Source organism: Triturus cristatus, chromosome 8 (genome assembly GCF_964204655.1).
Source record: "Triturus cristatus chromosome 8, aTriCri1.1, whole genome shotgun sequence".
Lineage (NCBI taxonomy): Eukaryota > Metazoa > Chordata > Amphibia > Caudata > Salamandridae > Triturus > Triturus cristatus.
In genome coordinates this window covers 1549881223-1549902738 of record NC_140591.1, presented here as the reverse complement: position 1 = coordinate 1549902738, position 21516 = coordinate 1549881223, and the positions used below count along the sequence as shown (strand labels likewise).

Below are 21516 nucleotides of genomic sequence, written 5' to 3'. Positions count from 1 at the left end.
GAGAAGAGGTAATGGTTAATGGTGCAAATGACCCCACAGTACAAAGGTCCATGATATCCAATGGCAATGCAGTGAAAACCGGTTAACGTGGTAGTACTTACAAAATACAAATGTTTTACTTACATCTGCCATATTTTGAATATATTGAGCTCTCGCAATTACCTTTTCATGGTGATTTTGCTATAATCTCTTTCCTGCAGGCAAGTGGAACTGTGCTCGACATGGCGCTTAATTCCTTTGATGATCAATACATAGGCTGTGCTGATAAAATGGAGCAAAAAATAACAGCAGAGAGACTGTTAGAAAAAGAACTGTCCATAAATAGCAAGTTAAAAAAGCAATGGGACAGTGCAAAACAAAAATGGGCGGATAAGAAAAACAGCGGCTTGCTACCTGATCTCCCGAAGGGTTTCAAGGATGAGTACGGGGTTGCACTGCTGGCCTACACGGCTGATGATGGTAGTATTTACAAGGATGTCAACACTGCTGTCCAGGAGGGCGGCCGGTCTACAGTATATTACATAAACAATTTTCATTTCAAATCCTTGCATTTCTACCTGACCAGAGCTTTCCAGCTCTTACGAGAAGACTGCAAAGTCCAGGCCAAAGACGTCTACAGAGGAGTGGATCTACAGCATGAGCCACCCAAGGGATCAGAAAAGACAATGAGGTTTGGTCAGATTACTGTATCATCATTGGATAAAGAACAGCAAGAGGGCTTAGACGCAGATTCCTTCTTCACCATTAGAACCTGCTTTGGAGTTCTGCTGAAGAACCTTGACCATGATGCAAGTGAGTCCATGGTGCTGATTCCAGCGAACGAGGTGTTCAATGTGACCAAATACACAGACACAGAGCAAGGCCGCAGATTTGTACTAAACAGTACACAAAAGACCTGCAGTTACTATAACTGTGCATACGTCAATGGTAGGTATTGAGTGACACCATGTGCCTGTATGTGTGAAAAATATCCATGTCAAAACTGCAGCATTTATTTTTGCACAGAGCTGTATGCATGAACCACGTAGAACCTGTCCTAGGAAATATTTATGGAATCCTTGTAAAACCTAAAGTTTGGTAACATAAGGTTTTTATAGAAACACACACACCAAGACGCTCCCAAATGTATAGATGTATGTGGGACATCTGTGTGGTCCCACCTACCTGTTCACATTGCCAGCAAGTCTCTGGTCTGCAGATTAAGGTAGAGACTTTATCTTGCAAAAACTTGTTTTTACTTCACGCTCAATGCTAATATTAAACCTGTTTCTAAGACACAAGAAGGTCTGAAAATCAAGTGATTTACCCAAATTTAGGACATTTTGTCCAAACCGGGATACCATGATTACTGTCTAAGTACACAAGAGCCGTAAACATAAGATTAACCCGCACCTCCTTTTGCTTTTTGGAAGGTAAGTGCCTCATCTCCAGAAACCTACAAAAGTCATGTAAAGGCGAGATAGCATTTTTTGTAGTTTCATATAGTGTGAATTTGGCCCGATAGCATTAGAGACCTTTAGAAGAGAACCTGACTACATTACACATTTAGAGCATATGAAGTCGTAGAGTGGTAACATAGCCCATTGCATTCCTTGAACGGCAGTTTAGAGCAACAGACGAGGGCAGTCCCTCAACCCACTGCCTTTGAATTACCCAGTACAAATCCCTGACTGCTGGGCAAAACAGACTGGTGTGCTAAAGTTATCTTCTGGGGTAGTCCCCTGAATGGGCAGACTGATTCAACCAGATAGCAGGTAGCAGATGGTCACATTTATGCATGAGAATCAGGACCCAAGGTCCCTCCTGGGAGGAGGTTACTGTGATTTATCGATTTCCTCTATTTGTGGTGGATCTCTTGGCTTTGTGCTTACAAGTACATTAAAAAATTGCATAGCTTCCTTAATAGAAATTTCTGATAATGTTGGTGCTGTTTTAAACTTCCGGATTTTTTTTCTCAAAGATTTTTTTCATTTCCGTTTGATGATGAAAAAGGCCTTTGTTTAGTAGATCTTCATCTACTTAAGTTAGGGGATGACTTAGACTTTGGCAGAAGGGCTACTGGTTTGTGATGGCGATGGGCTAACCTCTCCACCTAACTGAATAAGGCTGATTTAGAGTTAGATGACCCTAAGTATGCCAGACACTCAGACTCTGTCACTGAGATACTCCTTTGAGAACCCGAGAATGTAAGGGCCGTCAGAGGTTTGGCCATTCGACCACCCACCTGGTTTAGAATGGGATATGAAATTACCAGTTTCTACTATCCTTACTACCCTGAGAACCTTGGCAGTAAGGCACAGTGAAATCATTTAAATGACCATCACACGCAGGGAGAAAACCACCATTGAATGGGAGGGGGTCATTAGTTTAAAAAAAACAAAATTATATTTTTCAATTTTGTTTTTGAAGATACAAAAACAAGTAAAACGTTTGATGGGCAGCTGTCATGTTTAATGGAGCCATCCATTAAACTTTTAACACATTGACAGTAACCACAGTTACGGTGGTTCCTTCCAATGATTAGAGATGTGTGCTCCGCCATTGGATGTCTCTAAATTCCGAATACTGCTACTTGGTCAGGGCGACCTGATAGAGTACAATCTGTACTCAGTTCAATTTAACTTTATTCAATTCATACAAAGAATCATAAAAGTTTGCAGTTCAATACAAATTTAAAAAGAAAAAGTTATTTGAGTCATTACAGATTTAGGGTGCATCTGTTAAAAACTTCCTTCTAGTGATGACGGACCTCAAAAACGTTGCCACTACTACACATGTAAACAAATCCGGGAGCAGTTGTAAGAATAAATAGGCCGGTCTACATTGTCTAAAATTTAAAGATTTCATTAAAGGCTTGATAAAAATAATCCTTAAGTCAATATAAAATTTACAAAAAAACAATACGCGAATGGTTGATTGTTTGGGGATCTGGTCACAAGGACAACACGTTAGTCGACGAGACCAATTATTTCTGTTAGGGAAACTAGTCAGGCGGTGGAAAATATCCAGTCTGAAACGTGTCAAGACAAATCTGTGTTGGGCATTTAAAACACTGATTAAAAACGGTTGCATCGTATAACAGGTCAGTATCATTTGATTATGTTGTACGGTGGGCTTCACAATTTCCAATGTTAATCTTTTTTCCTCCAAGTTGTTCAAACATACTCTTTTTAGTGATTCTCTAGATACATGCAGTAAAGATTCAGGCTTTGCATTGTATTCAGAGTGACAAATATCATGCATGAAATTTTTACGTATTTCAACAATGTTATTTTCATTGCATGATCAGCACCACAGCCATCCTGTAAAATGGCTCTGTTAAAACTCGTATAATCCGATGTCCATAACTTGTGCCGTAGGAGGACTGGCTGTACCCTTATCAGGTCCTCCAAATAGAGTATACCCAGTTCTGCATGACAGACAAAATTAGAACAGCTGTTAGGAAGCTCTATTCAAAACTCTAAATGAGGCCCTTAGTGCTCTCTGGTATAGATTTATAAGTACATTCCTCAGTTCTCTTGCTCCACCCTTATCTGATAGCGTGGCTTGATTCCGGAAGGCATCTACTCCAGAGTCTTCTTCTTGTACATTTTTAAGCACCACTCTTCCTTTTTCATTTAGTTTTTCTGACCAGTGATCTTTATGGTGCTTCAATACTCTGTGGTTTATTTTTATGCTGCTGTTCTTCCACCATCGCACTGGTCTTGCTTCACGAGCACTTGAAGTTCTTAGCGGGATCCCAACAATATATATTTGCATTGACCATTGTCTAGCCTCCAGCATGTCAGTCGAAGGGAGAACCTTAGTGGATGATTTAGATGTTGGTGGAGAGCATGGACTCGATTAACCAAAATACCAGGGGTAGCGGAAGGTACATTACTTGTGCATCATATGACAGTAAGTGACATCACATGACGTTTGACCTGGATAACCTCATGATGAAAAAATATGTCACTGTAAGTGACATAATTGAAGTAAAACTAACAGGTACAGGACTAATAAAAAAACAAAACCACTCCTTAAGCTGATTACTGTCTAAATGTGTTCACTAACTACATTTTAAGTAGTGTACTGTCATGATATGCTACAAGTAAAGTCTTGACATGCCAGGGCTAAGCTGTCATCCACACAGACACAATCATCATATGATTAACATAGGCAATCAGAGACTAAAATGCACAAGCATGTTCCAAATGCCCTCTCAATTCCTAAATAGCCATGCATAAACATCTTATGGCCAGCCACACTAAACATATCCTGAATTTTAGCCTCACAATATCAGGTGTAGCTGCAAATGCCATGTGCAGGCTCTAGGATGACCATGTCACTCAAAGTCATTATAAAAACTGTCTCCAGCCTTGAACTGAAGTGAGCCAAGACTCTACCAGAGTGCACTTATTATACATCTTGAAATGATTTGGCAAGCCCTAGGCATTTTTTAATGGAGAGAGTTGCCAGGTAGTAAAGGCTAAAAAAAGGAGAAGTACCTGATTCTCCCCAGTGAAAAAGGGAATGAATTAAAACTACCAGATTATGGCCATGACAATCCTGTGAGGACACATCTACAAACTCCTTTTGGTTAGGGAAGCATTCGGAGAAACCAGACAGTACAACTTTACAAGCAGCACAAATAACTACATAGAGGTGGCAGGAATGCCATTTTTATTCCTTGCCCGCTGCACCCCTTTCTCACCCCAATCATGTTGCTGAGGGAATCATGAATGAAGTTCTGTACTGTTCTCACAAATCCATGTTCCACTCTGGGTGGATTGTTACAAAGTCTAGGATATCTCTCTATGTTCACTCTCCACAACAGACATTTTACTAGTTGCATTCCTTACTGAGCTCTGCATATTGCTGCTATGCTAGGTTAAAAGCCTATGCAGCCCTTACAGGCCTATGCGAAATAATCCCTGTACTTTACTGTGATAAATCAGCAGATTCCTTTCCTGTGCATAATCTGCACAGAAAAAGCTGCACACTTACTGCCGGCCTCCCAGGACTGTGACACATTTTTTGTCCCAATACTGCCCTCCCCAACTCTGCCTCAAACATACACTGGTGTAACGAAAAGTGAGGGGGCCTCCCTGCACGGTATGTAGAGGGGCCCCCTCTGGGCTCAATCAGGAGCTCTCTGTCCAGAGTGCAGTGCCGAGGGGGACCCTTGTAGCTTGGGGCCCGCCCGCACCGCGGGGGCTGCAGGGGCCTGCGTTATGCCCCTGCAAACATAGATGAATGGCTACATAAGTGGTTGACTGTATCCGCTCTAAATCACTTCTCTTCTGTGTCCCTAGCTCCTTTGAGCTACAGACAGCAGCAGGCAGCCGCATCTGGTATCACTCTACCCCCATAGGACACCTCAGACCATCCTGGGTTTATGATAAACTCTATTTACAGAGTCTCAGGTAATCCCACCCCCACCCACAGCATTGTATCATTTGGTTACACCCTGCACCCTCCAGGTGCTGTGGCCTGGGGCACCTATATCTGTTTCAGAATTCCAGCATGTGAAGTGCAACTTGACTCCAATTGCCTCTTGAGTTTTACACAGCCTTGAAATGTGTTGTGAATTGAAGCAAATAATTATCATAATTTATGCAGTTAATTAGTAGAAGAAAGGTAAAAGGCTACAATGATTCAAACACATTTTTAAATCATGTTTTCCACACACACAGTCCCTTGCTGTGTTAGAAACACAAGCCATGAACCATGGCCAGCCACGCCTATAATTCTCTAAAGGGCAGGACATGACAGACTGTGTCAAATGTTGCACATAATAACAAATGTAACAACCCATGGGAAGCCTGGGTATGATAGGGGCCGAGGGGGCTATGGAAGTGGGTGGCTAGGTGATCTGATAAACTGTAGCAGTTTCCAAGTGCACCTGTTTATATGGTATGCAGTCCAGACACAGGCAATTTTGTTTTAGAAGAGCTAAAAGGAAAGGATCCTCACGGCCTTTGTGACAACACCGGCTCGGGTCGCAAGGTCAGTGCCAGGGGACAAGAAAAAACACTGGCAGCTAAGGGACCTGTTGCTTCACCACCTGGGGTACTTGCTATGTTTCAAACGGAAGCTGCCCACTTCGAATGACCAACTACCAACTGGTCTCACATTAGATATAGTTAAACACAAGCGAGAGGCAACAAAGCAGAGTATACATGGAAAAAGCTGTACATGAAACAACAAAAGACAATAAGACTGATGGGTCCTTTGCTTGTGTTTGTCTTTTAATCGTGACCGTTCTTAAAATAAATACAGACAAGCGCAGCCAACGCGTTTCGCCTAGTCACAGGCTTCCTCAGGGCAGAAAAATATAAACTGGTATGGTGGGCAGATCTGGACAAAACAGCGCCGCGAAAGGACAAACAAAACATCCAGAGTACTCTTGTAGGCGTCATGGAATAGGGTGCGCCGTGGATGAGATGTAATAATGAGGACAAATCTCAAAAGTCTTTAAGAGTGACAATCCATATTGCGCTGTGTTCAGCAAGAGGCACAGCATACGGATTTCACCATGCAGATACGTGACAAAGGGACAAGCCAGGGGTCGCAGTTGCGACCTCTGGCAACTCCTAAATGATGTCCATGGTGGAGCGGGAACTGCATTTGCAACAGTGATGGTATTCCCTATCCACCAACACAGTAGTCAGCCCATCCGACTTAAATGCAAACGGACCATAGGTGTGACTATGGCAGTGACTACTCAGTTACCGCCATAGCCAAGCTCTTCGACGGCCTGAATTGGTTATATATCCATCTTCCCAATTTCGATGGACTGACATATTGCCGTGCCGTTTTTTACTGTTCGTCACCGCCAGGCAAACCATGGCAGTAAGAGACAGTAAAAAAAATAAAATACCCTCCTGACCATGAGAGATGACTCTCTTGGCCAGGGAGAGGCATTGTTTGTTTATCTGCAAAAATAAAATTCCGCTTTGGGATGTTCTTTTTAAAAAAAGTTTGATGCAAGGCTCTGTCATGTTAATGGAGCCCTGCACCAAACTACGAAAGGCAATGACAGGAACCCCCGTGACAACAGTTCCTGCCAATGCTTTAGGAATGACTGCCAGTGTGGCGTTATTTCCAAATTCCGCAGGCCGCATCAGTTTGCTGATCGGACCTGTCTGTACTCTTTCTGATGTTTTCGTGAAAAAGGCCATCACAATATGAGTTTTCTCCACAGGGTTGGACAGCTCCTCCCCCTTTTACTGTCTCAGGTATAGATTCAGTCTTAAATTGGGATCGTCGTCTGTGCCTGGGTGTGTAGGGGCTTTTTACCTGTGCACTCCCAGGGGAAGGTGTTGGATGGCATATGGCACAGGGGGAGTTATAAGTCCAGATGACCCATACCCAGCCATATTTGTCACCACCCTTCATTGCTTTCCTGAGCAGATCGTCAATTTAATGCTTAAGTTAAAGTTGGCTGTGCATGCCTGATATATCTCAGGCTTATGACTTGAATAAAACAAGTCAATGCCACGCTATAGCCAAATGGTCGCTCTAACATCATGTCTGAATTACCTGATTGTTCTGTATACTATTCTTCACCACTCAATGAAATAGTGATTTCAGGCATAGGTTTACTGACACTGGCACACGCGGACTCTTGAACAAGTGTATATGTGTAGTATGTGAACTGTGGGCTGTTTTGTTAGTGTGCATTCCCTGAAGTCAACATGGCAGCCCAACTATGGAGAAAATGACCTCAGAGACAAATTACGTCCAATCAGAAACAAGTGGGATTCCACAATGTATGCATTATCTTCAATTAAAGCAATGTATTTATTTTACACTAGGTGTAATCACTGTGTTGTAGTTTAGGACAACAGTATGACGTCAGCAGTGAATACATAATCAGGGCGATACTGGGACTACTTGGCTCAAGGCATTGCCTTGTATTCATCAAAAACAGGCTTTCGCCTTTGACTTTTAAGTTCAGTTTTAACTCAAAGTAAGAGAGCGAACTTGACCCCTGCTAGCTCCCAAGTAAAAGGAAATGCAGATATTTAAGAGTTAAATGGCCTTTTTTTCCTGCCAAGGTTTTTCAGAACTCGGGTTTTGGTCTGGCTGGCGACAGCTTTAGTTGTCTCTCAAAAGCTCATACCATTCATAGCAAGTGAGGGACAATAGTTCCATCTCTGAATGTGATTGGTTGTTGTGGCATCCCCATGTGTATCAGTCCACAATACAGCCACTGGCTGTGGTGATAGCGAAGTTATAGGATTTTTCACTTGACCTACATGTGGCCATTTCTATATAAACTGTATTGACTCACAATACAGAAGCCCACTAACTCTTGCATTTTAATACGTCAGGCAGGAGCTAGCTTGTGTTGTCGGATGGTTTTCTGCAGAATTGCGATCCCTTCAAGCTCTTGCAGTGCAACTGGCCCATATCGGGCTTCAAAAGATGGTCAAACCCAAAAACAGACTCTGCAGTAAAGTTGACTTCCCAGCACTCGATGAATTGGTGGGGAGGACCGTTAGCTAATATACTCACTGTCAAGCCCCTAACTTTTCGACACTCCAGCACCTGTTATATCCCAACAAATCCCACCTCACCCATGGGAATGCCTGGCATAAGCAAACATCAGAACTAAGGGCAAACTGATGTGATCGCTAAACCACCCTTCTTCCATGGTGCAGCTTTTTCCTAAACTGGGAATGTAGAAAAATTGTTAGCTTGGCAGGAACAATGGCTGTGATGAAAACCTGGTGTTGCTGCCTTCCCCAAGCGACAGATGCATTTGTGTCTTGTGCAAGATAATAAGGAAAGTGCATAGACTTTTGGTGCATACACTTGTTCTCCTTTCTTGACATCCCAAAGTCAACACGTCATTGGCACCAGCAGGTCTAGGAAGTCGTGTCTGCTCCAGACAACCTTTCTCTCCAGCACTGTATACACCTCATCTAAACCCAATGACCTAAACCTCCTGAAGCTCAACCCCGCCAACAACTAATCCCTGCTATGCAACAATGATGACAAGCAACATCTAGCTCAAACCTGGCTCAGCAATATACACATGGATGGATTCAAACCACAACTTTTACCCATAAACCCAATGCAAATCACGTGAATTTGCCCTGGTCACTGACCTCAAGGAGCACATCTTGAAGAAAAGCACGATTTCCTAATAACAACACTCTACTAATTCAATCAAAACCATTTCGCCAAGAAAGTGACTTCAGAGCTGCTGCCTAAACCATCATACTCAGGACGGTTGCAAAATACTCCCAAATTCTACACTGGCCCGATCAAGGGTATCCTACTCACCACAACATGCCTCATTAGGGGCCTACAGAAATATAACCACATCACTTTGACCCTGAACGACCGCCACTGATTTACCTTGTTAGCCCACACTATCATCACTCATAGATACATCATCTACAAAGCCATCGCAACCAGCACCTCCTGCCACTTGGCTGACAAGCTCACCATCATGAGTGGCTTTTGGCACATCAGCATCCAGGAAACCATTATGGTGGTGAACAATAAGTGAAAATAAACACAGCAACAAGCCTTCTCCATCTATACACTACCCAATACCGCCCTAGCTCTGATCCAATTTAGGGAAGAGCTGAAGACGCACCTCTTAAAGGGACACTACATCACACAGTTATTGTCCACTGCACCTTTCAGAACCCAGCTATCCCTCCAATCACTCGGAGAATGAATCTTTGGTTGTCACTCTGTACTGTACTCCGATGTCTTTCTACAACATCTACGCCATACAAATTCTTCATCCATACAAACATGAATATGTTTAGAAATACATTAATCTATTTTTGAATTTTAAAATAATTTATATAATTGTATAGATTGTAGTGATGTGGGAGGAAAAAGCAAAAACTGTTGAATGATGAAATAGTTCCGAAATATTAGGTTAGCGGTCTTTAAATACAGGGAATACTCTGAGTCCCAAGCAAGGTGCTAAAGATCCTAAGGTCACTCCACTGTTTCATTGAGTGCAAGAAGATTGGGGTGCCCTTATTTGTGAAAACACTTTAAACAGAGGCATCAATGTATTCATTTTTCATTCCAAGAGTGAATTTGATAAACTGCTCCTTTTGTTAAAGGAAGTCATTGTTTGCATTGAAATCCATATCATTTGTCTAATTTGAGGTCTTACATGAAATTTGCATTATTTTCATTTCAGAAAAAGATACCAAATCATCGGTGCCAAATTGCATTTACAGTTCTGGTAAGAAAATCACTTCAAATGTTAAAATGAAGGGAGTTTTGAGATCCTGGGATTGGGAAACACAGAGTCAAATGAAAGGTACAAGCATGAATTATTCCTCTGTTTCTGAGGTGTTTAGACTACACATCAAGCCCCTCACTGCATTAATAATTCAAATTAATGAGGGGTCAAAAAACAGAATTCTCTGTCCTCCCAGAACTAATCCTCGGTAAAACAAGGATTCAAAGTCTGTGAACGTTTAGATCTTCCACTAAATTGTGGGGCGGTGCTGTGAGCACCGCCTGCCACAATGCTGGGAATAGATGCCACCGCCACCATGGCGGTGGCATCCTTATTGCCGGTGCGGGCCCGCCGCACCACTGGCGGCCGGTCCCAGCACCACTAGGGTGGCAGGCGGATGAAAGAACGCCCACCAACCTAATAGGCCCCTAAGAGAGACCATGGCAATGACCCAAGGAGCTGCATAGAGACCAATTGGCAGCATCCTGCACTGGGTAGAATCAGTTTCTCACCATACAGCAGTGTTACTGAAAGCAATTTACAGAGCCACAGAACACAGCTAGTTTTTCTGGGTGGCTGCCCAGAGTTGATCACAGGCTAGCAACTTAAAGCTCTGCCACTAAGGAACTAGCTATGATTTTGGAAAGATAGAATATGGCAGAAATCTCCTACCTTTTTCAATGCTAGTAAAAAAGCTAGTTAACGGAGGGACCAACAATGTTGCAATTAAGATTATGAGCTTTTTAACATCCTGTAAACATCCTCAGAATGCCAACTAAGACAGATGGCATAGCTCTGGGTGTTTTGGGAGCTGAGTGGCAAAGCCAGCCCTCTCCAATGAGAAGATCCAAGATTCAGTGATGGTCTGGGTCCAATGATGATAATGTAGCAAAAACCTTCTCACATTTAAGTGATGTGGTTCTCCAGTGGTGGCACACAAGAGAGTGGTAATTCGGCAAAGAAACCATTGGGACCTCTTAGTCTCTTTTGAAACCGAAGAACATGTTTGTTTTACCCTCTGAAGTGTCTCCTCTTTGATGTCAGTTTGGTACTTAAGAAATAGAAGTCTCCTTCTGTGGCATTCGAGCTAAATGATGCCTTATTCTTGAAAGATTTAAATACCTTCATGCTGAAAGGGTGGAGATGTCACTTGGATAGCACTGAGTGATTTGATAATGACTATTCCCAGCGGTGCCTGTCTTGTTCTGTTTCAGTACCTTGCCATTTGCAAAAGCAGGCAAGTTCTTCCACAAAAAGGGAGGTCCATTGCATACGGTGCGAAGAATTAAGCAACGGGTGTGCGTGCTACTGGTAGACATATCAAGGAGGTCCCAGGACCATCCCCTTGGGCATAGTCTGAAACCAAGAAGATGTGCCAGTTGAATTAGGGCATGTTACTGATTGCTAAACATTATGAGTGATGGCATATGTAATTTGATTCCTGCCCAATGTAGGGTAATAGGATATGGTTTTACTAACTTTTGTTATGTTATGATACTTTGGCTGGGTTATGATGTTTGTACAATGCTTTCATAATTGATATTGACGTATATTTTAATATTATTAACATATTGAAATGTATGCATAATTTATTATTATTAACATTAATAACAGCTGCATTTCAGCAAGTATATGCATAGGCTTGCCATGAGCTTTTTCAGCTGCCATATACACATGTTATTTTTCTCATTGCCCCATACCCTGTATTCATGCATGGGTTGGTAAAAAACTGATTTATTGGATGACACTATCAAGGAATGACCCATATTCTAAAAAAGAGCGAGACGCCATTAGATTCCAGAAGGCACAATGACATATTGATGAGCACCCACTTCTTGATTTTTAAGAATGCACTGGCCTAATGAGAAGTATGCAGGGAATGTGCGTACATTTCTGTATCTCTGGTAGGAAAGCCAATGCAGGAACATGTTCAACCCTGATAAGGTATTGTGTATCCTCTTTCTGTTTTCATTCCTTACACTCACCTGTGATAATGCTTTATTTTGTTGTCTCCAAAAGTGTCTTTCTTTTTGCATGCGTTAAGCTAGACTGCAATAAAATCATGTAAGTACTTTACTGTGGAATGGTTTTCCTCCTCACTATGAAGTGGTAGATCCCATGTACAGAAATTACCCTTCAAGAGTGTTGGAACTGGGGTTGCCAATTCACAAAGGTAGCCTGGCTCGTGGCAGGAAGGCACCCAAAGGCATTCTGTGTAAAGTAGCTGTGCAGCACACACATCCACCTAGGCAGAGTAACGCACGCAATGATCTGACACCACTCCACTTGTGTTTAAGAACAAGACTCTTTATGTAGCGTTTTATAGCAGGAAGTAGGCTAGCATGAATTCATTTAGATAGGAGCATAACCTCGGCAATAAATTAGCATGAAATCACTAAAGACTGAGCAAAACATTGACAGTAAATTAGCATGAATTAATTAAAGACTGAGCAAAACATTGACAGTAAATCAGCAGGAATTCATTAATGACTGAGCAAAACATTGACTGTAAATTAGCAGGAATTCATTAATGACTGAGCAAAACATTGACTGTAAATTAGCAGGAATTCATTAATGACTGAGCAAAACATTGACTGTAAATTAGCAGGAATTCATTAATGACTGAGCAAAACATTGACTGTAAATTAGCAGGAATTCATTAATGACTGAGCAAAACATTGACTGTAAATTAGCAGGAATTCATTAATGACTGAGCAAAACATTGACTGTAAATTAGCAGGAATTCATTAATGACTGTACCCCCCCACACTTCAACCCTCCTTAACAGAGTCTCGGCAACTGGGGACTATATCCCAGGCAAGGGTGTATGGCTTCCTTGAACCACCTCCAAGGGGGGGTGAATTCCTTAAGGGGCTGTAGCGCTTGCTTGCTGGCTCTCCCCAGCCTCACTCGCTCTCCTAGGTATTGCAGGTATGTCCTAAGCCTCCCTGAGCCTCATCAGGCACCCCAGGCCCAGTCTCGGTCGAGCCTCACGGTGTCTTCCCCCCAGGCTTTTAGGCACAGTCTCAGTCTCTCCCGGGGAAGGGCGGAAGCGGGACTGCCTCCCTTGAGTTGGACACTTCTCGGCAGCCCCCGCGCTCCGTGAATCTCCGCTCCCTTCCCGGGGACGTTACCTGCACTCTTCGGCCCTCCAGGGCCCTTGCGTCGGTCACGATGATCTGGCGCCTCCAGAGGGGGACTGTCAAAGGAGTCACGAACCCGCTTCACTCCCGCTGGAGCAGAGCAGCTCGCGGGGAGTGATGACGAGGGGAGATGGAGGCTGGATGAGGGCGGGGGCGAGGCCTATGACACGGCCGGCACCCCCGTCACGTGATGGTGGAGAGTCTCCTCAGATCGGCTGCGGCCGCCGGTGCTTCCGCGGAGATGATTTTCCTCAGCTGATGTAGGGGTCGCGACCGGGACGGCCAGCCCCTCTTTACAGTTGCAGCTTCTTCGGGCAGCGGCGGTGAGTTTGGGGCCAATTTACACTTCACAGCTACCGCGCTGACAGGACTCGGGCTGCGGCGGTGAGTGGAGTTAATTAAGGTCTCTCAGCTGCCGCGCTGACAGGACTCGGGCTGCGGCGGTGAGTGGGGGAATGACTAGCGCTTCTCGCACAGCGCTTCAGGGCTCAGCGCCTCAGGGGAAGGACAGCGCCCATCCAGTTTAGGGCCTCTAGCATATAGCGCTGGGATCTGCAGGGGGTAACAGCGCTGACAGAGTCAATGAGGGGGCTCTGTGTAGGATACTCGGTTAGGTCCCCAGCAGTCCTTCGTTCAGGTGGTGGTTTCTTGTGGCCCTGTTGGCTCGTTGCCCTTTTCCCAGTTGAGGGGTTGGTTAAGGCAGATAGGGGGGGGGGGGGGTTGAGTTGGAGGCTGCTGTCAGTCAGGCCTCTCTGGATGGTCCCCTGGGGATTCCCTCACACTGGGCCAGGTCAGTGGGTTTGGTCAGGTTTCCTCACACAACTTAAAGGGCAAGGCCTAGACCTAGTCACCCCTAGTGGTATAGGTGCCCCCTCCCCCTTCTGCCTAAAACTCCAGCACAGGGTCTCCCCAGGTCAGTGACGCCCTCACAACTGACTAGAAAGTTTCCCGCCCTTTCTATTTATACTCCCAGGTCAGGTGACCTCTCTCTATTCCGGAAGGTTCCAGGAGCTTCTACCTACTAGGGATGGTCAGGGGAACCAGGCTAGTGATGTCACAATACCTAAGGGTTCTAGACAGCTCCTGACAACTAGGGCGCTACTTGAAAGACCGCTCCGCAGTAGCAGGGGTCTGTGGCAGCCATCTTAGTCGTAAAGAGCACCTGCACCTTAGCATTGACCAGCAATGGTAAGGTGCCCGAAGACCTAGAGCCAACCAAAAAGAGGGTGGAAAAAAATGAGGCAAGGGCGAAAAAAAACAGGGAAGATCACCCTAGGGCGGACAGGTCTAACAGGCGTCCCCCCCAGCCGAAAGTGGGGAGACCTACCCAACCTCTAGGGAGCTCTCCTCGCTAAGGCGGAAAAACCGAGAGAGACCGTCCGCGTTGGCGTGGTCAACTCCGGGCCGATGTTCCACCCGAAAGTCCATCCCCTGTAGGGAAATGGACCACCTTAGCAACTTTGGGTTCTCGCCTCTCATTTGCATGAGCCAGCGAAGGGGGCGGTGGTCGGTCTGTATGAGGAAGTGAGAACCAAAAAGGTATGGTCTCAACTTCTTCAACGCCCAGACCACCGCAAAGGCTTCACGTTCAATGGTGCTCCACCGTTGTTCCCTGGGAAGGAGCCTTCTAGATATAAAGGCCACCGGTTGGTCTTGGCCATCCTGGTTCAGTTGCGAGAGCACAGCGCCTATGCCATGCTCAGAGGCGTCTGTCTGCACGATGAATTCCTTGGTGTAATCAGGAGTCCTAAGCACCGGGGCGGTGCACATCGCATGCTTCAAGGTGTCAAATGCCTCCTGGCAAGCAGCTGTCCAGTTGACTTTCCGTGGTTGCTTTTTAGATGTCAATTCAGTCAGGGGGGCAACGATGGTTCCATACCCCCTGACAAACCGGCGGTAATATCCAGTGAGGCCGAGAAAAGCTCGGACCTCAGTCTGAGTCTTGGGGGGCTCCCAGGCCAATATGGCCTCAATCTTGGCCTGGAGGGGCTGCACCTTACCCCCGCCCACCAGGTGTCCCAGGTAAACGACAGATCCCTGTCCGATCTGGCACTTGCTGGCCTTGATGGTTAGACCAGCTCGTTGCAGAGCCCGCAGCACCTCCTGGAGATGCTGCAGATGGTCCTCCCAGCCGCTACTGAAGACAGCTATGTCGTCCAGGTAGGCCGCTGAGAAGGACTCCATGCCAGATAGCACCTGGTTCACCAACCGCTGGAACGTGGCCGGAGCATTCTTGAGCCCAAAGGGCATCACTTTAAATTGAAAGTGGCCCTCGGGGGTGGAGAACGCCGTTTTCTCCCGTGCTCCGTCCGCCATGGCAATCTGCCAGTACCCTGACGTCAAGTCAATGGTACTAAGGTACCGGGCTGCTCCCAGCCGGTCAATCAGCTCATCCGCCCGAGGGATCGGATGAGCGTCCGTCTTGGTGACGGAATTCAAACCCCGATAATCCACACAGAACCGAAGTTCTGGTGTGGTGCCCGGTGGGGCCGCTTTCGGCACCAACACTACCGGACTTGCCCAAGGGCTGCTGGAGGGCTCAATAACTCCTAGCTCCAGCATCTTGGTCACCTCACCCTGGATACTATTCTTCACTTTGTCGGACAGCCGATAAGACTTGGCTTTAACTGGTGGGCTGTCCCCTGTGTCCACATCATGGGTACACAGTTGCGTGAGTCCAGGCGTGAGGGAGAACAACGAGGCATACTGCTCCAGTACCTGGCGGCAGTCCCTCCGTTGTTCCGGGGTCAAGGATGGGGAGAGGACCACTCCCTCTACCGAACCATCCTTCTCTTGAGCCGCCAGAAGGTCAGGAAGAGGCTCGCTCTCTTCCTCCTCGCTCCCATCCGTCACCATAAGGAGGGTCATCTCCGATCTCTCATGGTGCGGCTTCAGGCGGTTGGCGTGGAACACCCGATGGGGCTGCCGGGGGGTCTTCAAGTCTACTATATAGGTGTTCTGGCCTCGTCGCTCCACAATCTCGAACGGACCAGTCCACCGGTCCTGGAGGGTGCTAAGCTCCCCAGGCTCCATGACCCACACCTTCTGTCCAGCATCCAACTCCACCGTCCGAGCGTTGCGGTCATACCACTCCTTCATGACGGCTTGACTGGCCTCTAGATTGGTTGAGGCCTCCTTCCACAGCTTGGCCATCTGGCTGCGGAATGCCAGCATATAGCTGACAACATCCCGGGGAAGCTTCATCGAAGTCTTCTCCCATCCCTCTTTGACAAGGCTGAGGGGCCCCCTAACGGGATGGCCGTAGAGCAGCTCAAAGGGGCTGAACCCGACTCCCTTCTGCGGCACCTCGCGGTACGAAAATAGCAAGCAAGGGAGGAGGATGTCCCATTTCCGCCTCAAGTCCTCTGGCAGGCTCCGGATCATCCCCTTTAAGGTCTTGTTAAAACGCTCTACGAGTCCGTTAGTTTGGGGGTGATAAGGAGTGGAGAACCGATAGGTCACCCCGCACTCCTTCCACATGGCCTTCATATAGGCTGACATGAAATTTGTGCCCCTATCCGACACCACGACCTTGGGGAATCCCACTCGGGTAAAGATCCCCATTAGGGCCCGCGCCACCACGGGTGCAGTGATGGTCCTCAGAGGAATGGCCTCCGGGTACCGGGGTGGCGTGGTCCACTAACACCAGGATGAACCGGTGTCCCGAAGAGGTCGGAGGGTCCAATGGTCCCACAATGTCGATCCCGACCCGCTCAAAAGGGGTCCCGACCACCGGAAGCGGTTCCAAGGGGACCTTCACCTTGGTTCCTGTCTTGCCACTTGCCTGGCATGTCTTGCAGGTCTTGCAATAGGTGTCAGAGGCAACTCTCATCCTGGGCCAATAAAAATGCGGGACTAACCGCGCGAAAGTCTTGTCCTGGCCCAGGTGTCCAGCTAGAGGTATCTCATGGGCTAACTCCAGCAAAAAGGTCCGGTAGCATTGGGGCACGACTAAGGCCCTTGAAGATCCATGCACCGGAACCTTCGGCTCGCTATACAGGAGGCCATCCTCCCAGTAAACGTGGTAATTACCGGATTCCTTATTAGTCGCTTGAGCTGTGGCCTGTCGCCGCATGCCTTCAAGCGTGGGGCACTCTCTCTGGCCCCGGCGAAATTCCTCCCGGGTAGGCCCTCCTTCCACGCACCAACCGGCCGGGATAGGCAGGTCCCCCACAGGAATAACATCCACCTCCGCGGACTCTGGAGCCACAACCACCGGCTCCCCTTCCATCCCACGGGGGGTAGCCATCTCCTCTACTGGTCCAACTTCGGGTTGGGCTGTTCTTTCCGGCTCCAACTCGGTGTGAGCTCTCTGCCGGGCAGCTATGGACCTTGTGACCACACAGGCCCATCCTGGTAACCCCAGCATTTCTGTGTGGGCTCGTAGCTCCACTTCCTTCCAGATATTGGTCTCCAAGTCGTTCCCGAGCAGACAGTCCACTGGCAGGGCAGGGCTCACGGCAACTTTTAAGGGGCCTTTGACTCCTTCCCACTCAAATGAAACCTGAGCCACCGGGTAATGACTCAGGCTGCCATCGGCCAATACGGCCGGATGGAACATGTCAGGGATCAACTGCTCCGGGGACACCAGCCGCCTTACTACGGTGGTCATGCTGGCACCTGTGTCCCTCAAAGCCTCCACCTCCTGTCCGTTCACCTGCACCCTCTGCCGGTATTTGGCAGTATTCGATGGTAAGGAAATCACTGGAACCTCTTCCCTATCCCCCAGTGAGACAAGGGTCAGGCCTGTCCACTCCCCCTCCCTATCTAGGGGCAACTCCACCCCAAGCGCTATACTAGCCACCCCAGGGGGCTTACCTCCTGTGGGGGCGGGAGTTCTTTTGCGACACTGGACATCCCCCTTATAGTGTCCCACCTCCCCACATTCATAGCACTTGACTATTCTGGGTGGTTGACCCTTGTCAGGGTGAGTGGACTTTGGGAAACTGGACTGAGAGGGGGTCCCTACACCTTTCCCAAACTGCCTGTTTGGTGGGCCTCGGGAGAGCTCCTTCTTTTTATCTCCCCCCTCTTTCCTCTGGGGGGTGCTCTGTCCACCCTTCGGGCCATCTGCCCCGGAACCCTTAAAGGTCACTCGGGTACTAACCCAAGTGTCCGCCTCTTCCGCAAGTGTCCGGGGGTCGGTCAACTTGCGGTCCACCAAGTGTTGGCGCAGCTCCGGAAAACACTTATCCAAGAGGTGCTCTCTCAGAAATAAGTTGTACAGACCCTCAAAATCCTGCACCTCGCTGCCACGCACCCATCCATCTAAAGCCTTCCGGGCATAATCATAGAAATCCACCCAGTTCTGCGTGGTCAACTTGTGACTGCTACGGAATCTCTGACGGTATCTCTCAGGGGTGAGGCCAAACTTTTTAAGCAGGGCCTCCTTCATCACCGGATAGTTGGTTTGGTCTACCTTCTCTAGATACAAGAGGGTGTCCCTCACTACGGGAGGTATATATCGGTACAGGCCACCCCCCCAGTAGCTTGTGGGCACCCCATGGACCTTCAGGGATACTTCGTATGCCTCCAACCATCGGTTGATGTCATCCCCTACCCCGTAACTAGCAATCACATCTTTTGGGAGGTAGAATTTAGGCTCCCGTGGAACCTCTGGTACGCTGCCACCATTTACATTCCCTTGCGCACTGATCTGTAATGCTCTCAACTCCAATTCTTTGAGCTGGAGCTCATGCGCAAGCTTCCTTTCTTCCATTGCTAGCCTCTTATCTTCCTTTTCTTTTTCCAATTTTGCAAGCTCCCATCTCAGTAACCTCTCCTCCCTCCTGTCCTCATACTCCTCCGGCGAGGCACTCCTTCTAGACACACTACTGCCTGCCCCAGAACGTCTCCCTGGCGACAAGTTTTCACTGACATCAACGTGCAGCAGGTCTAGTTCTCCTGACGTGCCCGCCTCCCCTAATGCCCCTTGCTCCTCTGGCTCCTCGTCCCCTTTCCTCTCTGGGTGGGCTAATACCCATGCTTGTAAGGCTTTACGGAGCTCTTCTCCTTTGGCTCTCTTCCCAACTGCCACCCCCATCCCCTGACAGAAACTCCTCAGCTGAACCACCGAGTATTCCTCTATGTTGGCTAGCTGGAACTCCATTCTGACAGGTGGGGACCCAGACAATATGAGTGAATATCAGGACGTAGGTAACAACTAGGGCAATCCTCTGGGCACACCGTTAGACAGTAGGGGCCACCTGGCTATGCTTGCTTAAACACTAGGTGTCCAATTGCGGCGTACTCTGCTTCACTGAAGGGTGCTGCACAACTACAGGATCTCATCCCACCGCTGAGCACCAAATTATGTTGGAACTGGGGTTGCCAATTCACAAAGGTAGCCTGGCTCGTGGCAGGAAGGCACCCAAAGGCATTCTGTGTAAAGTAGCTGTGCAGCACACACATCCACCTAGGCAGAGTAACGCACGCAATGATCTGACACCACTCCACTTGTGTTTAAGAACAAGACTCTTTATGTAGCGTTTTATAGCAGGAAGTAGGCTAGCATGAATTCATTTAGATAGGAGCATAACCTCGGCAATAAATTAGCATGAAATCACTAAAGACTGAGCAAAACATTGACAGTAAATTAGCATGAATTAATTAAAGACTGAGCAAAACATTGACAGTAAATCAGCAGGAATTCATTAATGACTGAGCAAAACATTGACTGTAAATTAGCAGGAATTCATTAATGACTGAGCAAAACATTGACTGTAAATTAGCAGGAATTCATTAATGACTGAGCAAAACATTGACTGTAAATTAGCAGGAATTCATTAATGACTGAGCAAAACATTGACTGTAAATTAGCAGGAATTCATTAATGACTGAGCAAAACATTGACTGTAAATTAGCAGGAATTCATTAATGACTGAGCAAAACATTGACTGTAAATTAGCAGGAATTCATTAATGACTGTACCCCCCCACACTTCAACCCTCCTTAACAGAGTCTCGGCAACTGGGGACTATATCCCAGGCAAGGGTGTATGGCTTCCTTGAACCACCTCCAAGGGGGGGTGAATTCCTTAAGGGGCTGTAGCGCTTGCTTGCTGGCTCTCCCCAGCCTCACTCGCTCTCCTAGGTATTGCAGGTATGTCCTAAGCCTCCCTGAGCCTCATCAGGCACCCCAGGCCCAGTCTCGGTCGAGCCTCACGGTGTCTCCCCCCAGGCTTTTAGGCACAGTCTCAGTCTCTCCCGGGGAAGGGCGGAAGCGGGACTGCCTCCCTTGAGTTGGACACTTCTCGGCAGCCCCCGCGCTCCGTGAATCTCCGCTCCCTTCCCGGGGACGTTACCTGCACTCTTCGGCCCTCCAGGGCCCTTGCGTCGGTCACGATGATCTGGCGCCTCCAGAGGGGGACTGTCAAAGGAGTCACGAACCCGCTTCACTCCCGCTGGAGCAGAGCAGCTCGCGGGGAGTGATGACGAGGGGAGATGGAGGCTGGATGAGGGCGGGGGCGAGGCCTATGACACGGCCGGCACCCCCGTCACGTGATGGTGGAGAGTCTCCTCAGATCGGCTGCGGCCGCCGGTGCTTCCGCGGAGATGATTTTCCTCAGCTGATGTAGGGGTCGCGACCGGGACGGCCAGCCCCTCTTTACAGTTGCAGCTTCTTCGGGCAGCGGCGGTGAGTTTGGGGCCAATTTACACTTCACAGCTACCGCGCTGACAGGACTCGGGCTGCGGCGGTGAGTGGAGTTAATTAAGGTCTCTCAGCTGCCGCGCTGACAGGACTCGGGCTGCGGCGGTGAGTGGGGGAATGACTAGCGCTTCTCGCACAGCGCTTCAGGGCTCAGCGCCTCAGGGGAAGGACAGCGCCCATCCAGTTTAGGGCCTCTAGCATATAGCGCTGGGATCTGCAGGGGGTAACAGCGCTGACAGAGTCAATGAGGGGGCTCTGTGTAGGATACTCGGTTAGGTCCCCAGCAGTCCTTCGTTCAGGTAGTGGTTTCTTGTGGCCCTGTTGGCTCGTTGCCCTTTTCCCAGTTGAGGGGTTGGTTAAGGCAGATAGGGGGGGGGGGGGTTGAGTTGGAGGCTGCTGTCAGTCAGGCCTCTCTGGATGGTCCCCTGGGGATTCCCTCACACTGGGCCAGGTCAGTGGGTTTGGTCAGGTTTCCTCACACAACTTAAAGAGCAAGGCCTAGACCTAGTCACCCCT

At 47.8% G+C, this 21516-nt stretch overlaps 1 protein-coding gene across 1 annotated transcript in view; it reads left to right on the top strand.

Annotated features, from left to right (window-relative positions):
* Window positions 1–21516, top strand: part of LOC146806115 (ecto-ADP-ribosyltransferase 5-like) — a 53085-nt gene that overhangs the window by 17967 nt on the left and 13602 nt on the right. Inside the window, exons 3-4 of the mRNA XM_085623447.1 lie at window positions 201–927; window positions 10163–10207. Of these exons, the coding sequence (XP_085479573.1) occupies window positions 201–927; window positions 10163–10207 (772 nt within the window). The remainder of the gene's footprint in view (window positions 1–200; window positions 928–10162; window positions 10208–21516) is intronic.